The sequence below is a fragment of the Gallinula chloropus genome (assembly GCF_964237585.1).
Source record: "Gallinula chloropus genome assembly, chromosome: 3".
Taxonomy (NCBI): domain Eukaryota; kingdom Metazoa; phylum Chordata; class Aves; order Gruiformes; family Rallidae; genus Gallinula; species Gallinula chloropus.
In genome coordinates this window covers 7,685,556-7,694,038 of record NC_140087.1, presented here as the reverse complement: position 1 = coordinate 7,694,038, position 8,483 = coordinate 7,685,556, and the positions used below count along the sequence as shown (strand labels likewise).

Here is an 8,483-nt window from a genome sequence, read left to right as displayed (position 1 = left end):
GTTTTTGTCAGGTTTTGGTGTTTGGAGAGTCAAGAAAAGCTCCCTCTCTGAAGAATAAAAACACAATTGCAAGATACTGCTGCGCAAGGTAATTAAAAATTTATCATTTTCAACTTAAAAGAGCTACAGTCTTCTGCCAGCTCTGCCTGCTTTAGCCTGGTGAGTGACATGCCTGCCTCGGCAGGAGCAGTGTGGGTTACAAGGCACCACAGCCACCACACTTCTGCAAAGCTGGCAGGACAGACAGGGGCAGCCAACCCTCAGAGGAGTCAACTGTGCACCTGCCACAGCTGCCAGCTGGTGCAAATGGCACTTTCATTAATGATGGGTCCAGGGGATGTTGTATCATTCTTAACCCATTATAACCCCTGTTTGTAAACACCCCTGCTGTGAACATCCAGGAAGATTTGGCTTCTTTTACCAAAAACCATAAATTTACCTGAGGTAAATTTGGCCTGTTCAGTTAGTTTAGATTTGTAGGGAATTTAGACTATGGTATAAATAGTGAATTTAGAAGTTACAGGTAGCTGTGTTTCCTTGTAGGTCTCTTCTCCATAGATATTCCCACCAAGTCCTCTTAGGAATGAAAATAAAAATACACAGCCTCATCTGAATGCCAGGCTGCTATTAAATATCAATTAATTAATAGATTTGGTTCTAGAGTAAAATTACAGGTATTTACTACTCCAGATATACAGAAAGCAGCAGATGTGATTCATTTGGGAGTTTAAAGTTATGACACAATGCCAGGATCAAAACACTACACACAATAGGACAGATATTCAGCTTTTTTCTGAGGAAAACATAGTTATCCTACCAGCTTTCATTTTACATGGAATGAGTCGGCAACTTTACATAATAAGCCACTTCCATTTATTTTTCTAGGCACTTTTCTGGCCCTGTAAAATCCAACTCCATTTTACAAGTGAAACCATTGTAGGTACTTCCCATATCTAAATTTAAATAAATTATAAAAGCCAGGCATTACAGTTCTCTAGATAGCTACTTGCATTTCTAAATTGAGTCTGAGAAGGGCTTGTTTCTCACATCATCTCCAACTAGTGAAAAGCACCAACTGTGTCTTCCCTTGCCAGAGACACCCCATATTCCATAAGAAAATGTACTGCATTGCATCTTAAAAAACAGCTCTACAAGATTATCGTTAGCATAATTTACCTGCAGTGAAACCATCAGAAAGCACTTAAGGCTACCCATAAAGGAATACACTTTTATTTATCCAGTTGTGAATATGAGGATGAATTACTTCAGCCTGCATGAATAATGTAACAACCAGGAAGGAACACTCTGGACAACACAATCCAATGCGTGGTAAGGACACACCAGCGTTGTTTGGAAGACACATACTTGCACACGTGTGTACATGTAACTCCAGGCATTTAATATGACATAATGGGTAGAATGTGCTACATGTTGGAAGGTTTGCACATGATTGAGAAGATGAAGCTGAAATGGTGTGTCCAAATAAAATGGGGTTTCAATGGCTCCAGTGAAGGAAACAAGTCACTGGTGAACTGCATCCACATCTCCAGGCACAGAAGGAAACCACGTTCTTAATTTTAACTGCAGTCTGACTTGTAGCCCTGTGGAAAGAGTAGAGGTTGGCACATATCTGGCACCTGTTTTAAACCAGAACATAGACTTCCCAGAAATAATCCAAGGCATTTTGAATTGTGAGGAAGTTAGCATCACGGTGCACCTCCCTTTCTGTCACATTTGTTAGGAAAGACTTTTAGCCTCCAGCTCCACAAAGATTAATCTGGCACACTGCTTGAGCATCAGGCTACACCAGTTCCATTCGTTCCCATTAAACTGAAAAAAAACCCCACCTATAAAACTCTTATGTATCTCCTGAAGTTCAAAAGCACAGATGAAAGTGAAAACCTGTAGAGGTAAGAATATGGTCTCTTTAGTAGTCCAGTATTTAAGCATTCTCACAAACATGAATATCCCAGAACAAAGTGCAGTATGAATTGCAGATTCAATAATGAATAAGGTGTCAAATACCTAAAAAGAACACCTAAACAAGTTATTTGAGCCAGAGCAATAATACTTTTGCCACAAAAGATGGTTGTCCAAATTAGCACAATAAAGGATTAGTTTTTTGTTTGCTCTCCATCTTCAACTTACGTTAAATATTACACTCATAGAAAATTATTTCAAAATGCAAGAAGGCAGGGAATTGGGATTTGCAGCCACATGGAAAACAAAAACACCAAAAAAACCACAAAGAAAACTACTTGAAACAGGTTTCCCACATCACAAATGAGTGTTTTCAAGCCCAGTGTGGCTGCTGCTTTGGCCATGTTTCAGAATTAAGCAATGCTCTTGCTGTCACTTTACCTGTAGTGCCCAGCCTGCAAAATGCTTTCAGGGTGACCTGCTGAAACTTCCCTGGTCAGGTTGGGGAACTCAAAAACTGTTTTCAAGTGGGTGTTTTTGTATTCAAGTGCCTACGGATTGATAGCCATGCAAAATACAATTCAAAATGCAATAAAGGCAGCACAGAATGTCAACCTTTTGACTGCTCACACAGTGATGAAAACACTCTGGGAAGACCAAGGTTTGGTCTCCTACAAACTTTACAGGCAGCAACCTTCACCTGGAAAATAGAACACTTCCCTCTTTCTCTCTACTTTTTCCTGTCATTATATGACAAAATCATAATATTTTTATCATCCAAAAAATATCAAAAATCCTCTCTGTGGGGGAATTAAGTGCAACTGGTAGAACTACAGAAGGAAAGCTGGAGAATACAGCTTCTCCCCACCACAGTTACACAACATTTCTAATAATAACGGAGCTCTTGGAAGAAAGAGATGCGTTGAGAGAGTTCTGACTGCATCAGGTGGAGAAGGGAACTGAAATCAATCTCTTCCTTCTACCATGGCTGCTTTATTTCAATAAAAAGTAAATGAGGGAATAAAAACTACTTGCTTGTGTATGGGAGAATAGGAAGATGCAATGTGTCTTCCAGTAACCATGATTTAAAATAAAATGGCAAATCGTTCTCAGTTCTTAAAAAGAAATCACTTGTTCTCATAAGTGAGGCTCCTGGCAGCGAATTCAAGCTGCAAAATGACAAGCAAAACCATGGCTAAATTTTGCCTATGTGTCCTGTTTGCCTCAGACACCAGCTACAAGCACCTACCTCTGCCTCACAGGCAAGTTGGCTGTCACATCAGGTAGTGGCGTTTTGGATTACATTCAGCCCTAACTCTTCCTGGGCATGAGGCCGAGAGACTGAATGTCTGCCTCAGCACCCTGGGTTCCTCTGCAAAGGCAAGTACTTCAAGGTTTGATTCGCAGCCCAAGCTCTTAATTGGATCCAGCCCTGTAATTTGTTTCATAATAGGATGAGCCAGCAGGATTGTTTACAGCACAGCATGAAAGCAAGTGCCAAAAAAGTGACAATGCAGCCGTACAAAGCTGTTTATTGATTGTATAAATTGCCTCATTCAACAGCCTTAGGCTGCCTATGAATATTTCAGTGGTGTACCTCTCTTCAGTTTCACATCTAATGTGTTTCTGGAGTAAGTGACACTTGGGAAAGCCTTCCTCCCTTAATACAAAATGAGTTCCCAAAGAAAGCTCAGCAGCAATCAATTGGAGATTTTAAAATGAACTGAGGCATAATGGGAGACTCTTATAAAACACATCTTCAGAATAGCTCTGGAATAGCCTGATGGGTTTATTCCACCAAATTTAAAGTAGGTAATTGTTCCAACATTATTGAAAACCCTGTGACAGTGAAATCAAATAAAAAATCAAAATGTCAGTATTCTGGTTTTGTTGTGCTATTACTCTGCTCAAACAACCAAGAGCTTAACAACAGGTTCCTGAAAGTGTTGCTGGAGGTTTCAGCATGCTTCCCTAGTGCTTTTAAAGTTGTGTGATGGTGTCACATAGCTTTGAGAGCCAATGACCAGCAAGGATCTCATTGACAGATTGTGATCTGGCTTGAGACAAGCAGGCTTCACTCTTAACAGTGCACTGGGGCAACAAAGTCATGTCTAGTGAACAGGCAAGACATGGATAACATATCATTTGTGTGTACAACAGCTGTGACAGTGTCTCTGCCATGCAAGCAGACAGCTTTTTGAGCTGGAAGTTATTACCAACCCTCTCTGAAAGTGGAGAACAAGGTGTGGAGTCAGACACTATTATATCAAGCACCCAAGCCCACACATGCTGGAGATAGACATCTGTAATGGGAAGACAAATCTCCTCATATACTTTCTAGCTAACTTTTGTTCTGATGTTGGTAAAAATGCTTGTATTAGAGGCAGTTTGGGTTCTCAGAACTTAAACACAAGTTTTTCCATATTCAGATCATCCTAGGGTATGTAATGAACAGAACTACTGGGCAGCATGACCAAAGGCAAAGTGCAACCCAGGGAAGTTTAAATTAACTTCTTGATTTGTGAGACATGCTGAGAGACCAGATCATACATCCTAATATTAAAAAAAAAAAAAAAACCAAAAAGTTCTGGAAATGTTTAACTGAAAATTTTCTATCCACCTCTGCCCATTGAATGAGATTGACAATACTTGCAAAACAAATTAAGACTTGAAGTCACAAGCACTCCACATGAACAGGCAGCCAACGGGAGTGCGCCTGGAGCTGGCTTGACACTGTGTGAAGAGCAGCAGCTCTACACGTTACCAAAACAAAGCCTGACAAGGGAAACATTCAACACTTTCAGAAGGGAGACATGCTAGCTTCTTGCCACCTACAGGTGAAACACTAGAATCCTCATGGTTCAGCAGCTAACTACCTCCCTCTCAGACCCTGGTCTTTGGAGAGCAGACTGCCTCAGCACCAGAACTGACTTTACAAACTAACATAATTAGGATTCCAAACTTCGTGCTACTTACAGAATCTTTTCTGGGTTTATTTTAATGTTGAACTATTTTAAGTGCTTCGTTTTTTACAATCAGTCCACTTGACAAGGCTTTGCTTGGTTGTGACGTTTTTTTCCCTAGCCCCACCCTATGCTTCTGCTAATTGCCACTGATTAGCAAACAGCTCATCAATTAACTCTGACAGGGTAGTCATCGGTTTGATGGCATTGGGATAATTTATTGTTAATTTCAGATAATTAGCAAGGGGCTGGTAGAGCTCACAACTGCCTAAAAGCTAAATGTTCCAGAACCACTGAGATAAATTATTGAACAAAGTAAAACACATGAGTGGATGTCTGTAAGCATACTTAAAGCTAGCCAAGAAGCTTTTGGCTCCCAGGGAGTAGAATCAAAGATTAGTAGTAGGACAAAAAAAGAAAGAGGAAAGACTAGCAGGGGGTTTGTTGTTTGTGGGGTTTCTTTTTTAGGGTTTTTTAAGCTGTTGGTTCTGTTCTAGCCTGCTATTAACTTTTGCTAACTGTAGCTAAAAGCTAGTATTGACTTAAAGGTATCTGGTAAACAGTAAGGTCTAAAATGACTTTCCTTCCAAAGTGGTTAACTTTTCTAAAGGGCAAAGAGGTGGTTGTTGCTAATGCTGTAATTGCAATGTTAACAATTGGTGGGCAGCAACTCTTCTCTTTTTTTACATTCAGCTGTCCCTGTCACGTTGGGCAGAACCTTATCTATGGGCTGGCTTTCCTAGGAGTGCCTGCCCTGATCCTCCTGGTTGTTGGCTATGCGCTGAATAACCAGACCTGGAGGCTGGTTACTGGCAAAAGATCCCCTCTTCAGGAACAGGCTAAACCAAACCGGTTCCTGCAGTGCAAACTGGTCTGCTTCGTTCTGTGCAGCATCACTGGGAGAGCGCTGGTTGCTCCAGTGACGTGGCTAGCAGTCACCCTGATAAATGGCTCGTACTATGTCTGTGCTGTGAGCGAGTATGTGCCTGAGAGTTATTATGAAGCCAGCCCCAACGTTACTGCTGGGGAACGCAGAAGGATCCTGGCTGCGTTTCCATGCAGCCAGCTGGTTCCTCCGGAGCTGACCCGGGCAAGGGACGAAGTGATTCTCCTACTCCGATACCAGTCACAAGTGAGTAGCTCCTGTTGCTTCTGCTGCCTGCACATCTAATTAATGACATGAACTAGAGCTAAGCATTAGGTTGAAACAAGATCAGTGGCTTCTGCACTTGAGTGATAATCTCTGTGTTTAGGAGCCTCCTCTGCCCCTGTAAGGGGAACCGAGTTTCAGGTATATAACTGGAACTGTTGGAGAGGGTTCAGAGGAGCCACAAGGATGATTAGAGGGCTGGAGCACCTGCCCTATAAAGAGAGGCTGAGGGAGCTGGGCTTGTTCAGTCTGGAGAAGAGAAGGCTGTGGGGGGACCTCATTGCAGCCTTCCAGTACCTGAAGGGAGCTTATAAGCAGGAGGGGATTTGACTTTTTAAAAGAGCAGATAATGGCAGGACAAGGGGGAATGGACTAAAGCTAAAGGAGGGAAGGTTTAGATTAGATATTAGGGGGAAGTTTTTTACAGAAAGAGTGGTGAGGTGCTGGGACAGGCTGCTCAGAGAGGTAGTGGATTCCCCATCCCTGGAGGTGTTCAAGGCCAGGTTGGATGGGGCCCTGGGCAGCCTTGTGTAGATCCAGGCCTGGAGGTTGGTGTCCCTGCCTGTGGCAGGGGGGTTGGAGCTCTATGATCCTTGGGGTCCCTTCCAATCCAGACATTCTATGATTCTACTACTAACTATGTCTTGAGGATTAAGTCCTCCTTTGGTAGCATCTTGGGAAGTACTGTTGTGTAAGATAAATGGAAGCTAAAGAGGCAGGGAGGGTATGAAACTTCTTCATTCAAGTGTATAAAAGATGTGACTGAGGGGCCCAGGCTGTGAGAGCTCCACATGAACCGAGTTAAAGTCAGACTCAATTCTAAAAGCTTACATACCCTGTAAGTAACAGGGGGCATATTAAGCTGTTGCTTCTGAGAGAATTTGTTTTAAACAGGCTATAAGCTAATGTGAGAAGAGAAGCCATCTAGTTCCTAGCTTACAATAGCTACAGAGGAGAAATCCTTAAACTGTACAACAAAATTTCCTGAAACTTGACCAAAGGAAGCAATTTTACAGGGTTACCCCCAGTAGGAAGGGACTGGGTGTGATGCCAACAGACCCTTTCCAGGCTTATAATACACTGTTTATCTCCTCAGTCAGGAAAAGCACATAAAGATCATCTTATGGATTTTCTGATGCTCAAAAGTTATCACTGTATTTTCAGCTGTAATACATTTTCTTTTCCCTTGTAAGGTGGCTGGCTGGCTTCTGATTGCTGTGGTAGTCATCACTGTCTTCCTGTCTTACTGCCTGGCAAGCTGCTTCTCCCCACTCAGCTTTCTCCACTTCAGATACTGGAGCAGCTACGTCAGCAACGAGCAGGAGCTCTTTGATGAAGCAACAGACCAGCACTCCAGGCTCTATGCTATGCAGCACGTGAGGAAATTCTTTGGCTTTGCCCCAGGGAGTGAAAACGTAAAGGAAATCCGTATCCCATCTCTCCGGGAGTGGCAAGCCATTTCTGGACTGGCCTTTCTGAAACGAGTGGATGAGGAGCACTATGACTACAGCCTCCTCCACGACTGGGCGCTCAAGGAGTCTGCAGATGGAAAATACCTGAAGACTGATGAAGACCCTGTGGTCAGAGCGCAGCACTGAGGGTCCAAGCCCCCACCAACAGCTTGCAGAAAAGCAGGGTTGTGTCTAGCTCTGTGTCAGACCTGAGCTGCTCTGGAACTTTCTGGTGCCTTGATATATTGATATATAAAGTACATGAGCAAGTACATCTTGTTAATGTTGCCCTTTCCCACGTGCTTACAGGCGCCTCTCCTGATTGTGTCTGACTCCTGTGGGAGGTGACGTGCTACATCTAGATCAGGGTGGGCTGTTTCAAGCTGCAGCTTTCTCCTTTCTAATACTTGTGATGAAAGGATGAGTATGTACTGAGAGAGACAGATATTCCCAAAAGCTTTTTCTTTCCTCCCATTAAAAATTAATAGCTAGACTTTGATTGGGTCCTGTGAGTCTGTCCATTCTGTACAGAGCAAAAGCAGATACCCAGCTTAGTCTTAGTGAGCCCTAGCAGAAATGCCTTTTCTCCTTTTCCATGTATTTCTTAAATTACACGAGTAAAATATATTGAACTAACTACAAGTCTCTGGCTACAGCAGCACAGAAGGAATACAGGGGAAACTTAAGTGACAAAGGCAGATACAGTGAGGAGGGAACTTGCATTTCTGGTAAGGAGATAAAATGCCTGCTGAGAGGCACAGGGTGGAGGGGTGCTACAGGTAGCAGCTGTCTGAACAAACACTTTACATGAGGAAAACTTAAGTTCAAGTGTATTCTGGCTGAGAGTAATAGCAAGGACAGTCTCCTATTCCTTTTAGAGATACTTCAAAATCTGTTACTTGTGTGCTTGCCTACTGTACAAACAGCAAATTGTTCTACGTGGTAAGGCTTGCTTTGCCTGTGAAAACCCTACAATGTAGTTATACTAGTGTGCCCATA

The 8,483-nt window shown here is 42.7% G+C and overlaps 1 protein-coding gene across 1 annotated transcript; it reads left to right on the top strand.

The window, feature by feature from the left end:
* Window positions 1-5,457: 5,457 nt before the first annotated feature.
* On the top strand, window positions 5,458-7,631 carry CALHM4 (calcium homeostasis modulator family member 4; the record flags this gene model as incomplete). Its single annotated transcript, XM_084262341.1, has 2 exons — window positions 5,458-6,015; window positions 7,227-7,631. 2 exons carry the CDS (start codon window positions 5,458-5,460, stop codon window positions 7,629-7,631), a joined length of 963 nt encoding a protein of 320 aa, XP_084118467.1.
* Between the last annotated feature and the right edge of the window lie 852 nt (window positions 7,632-8,483).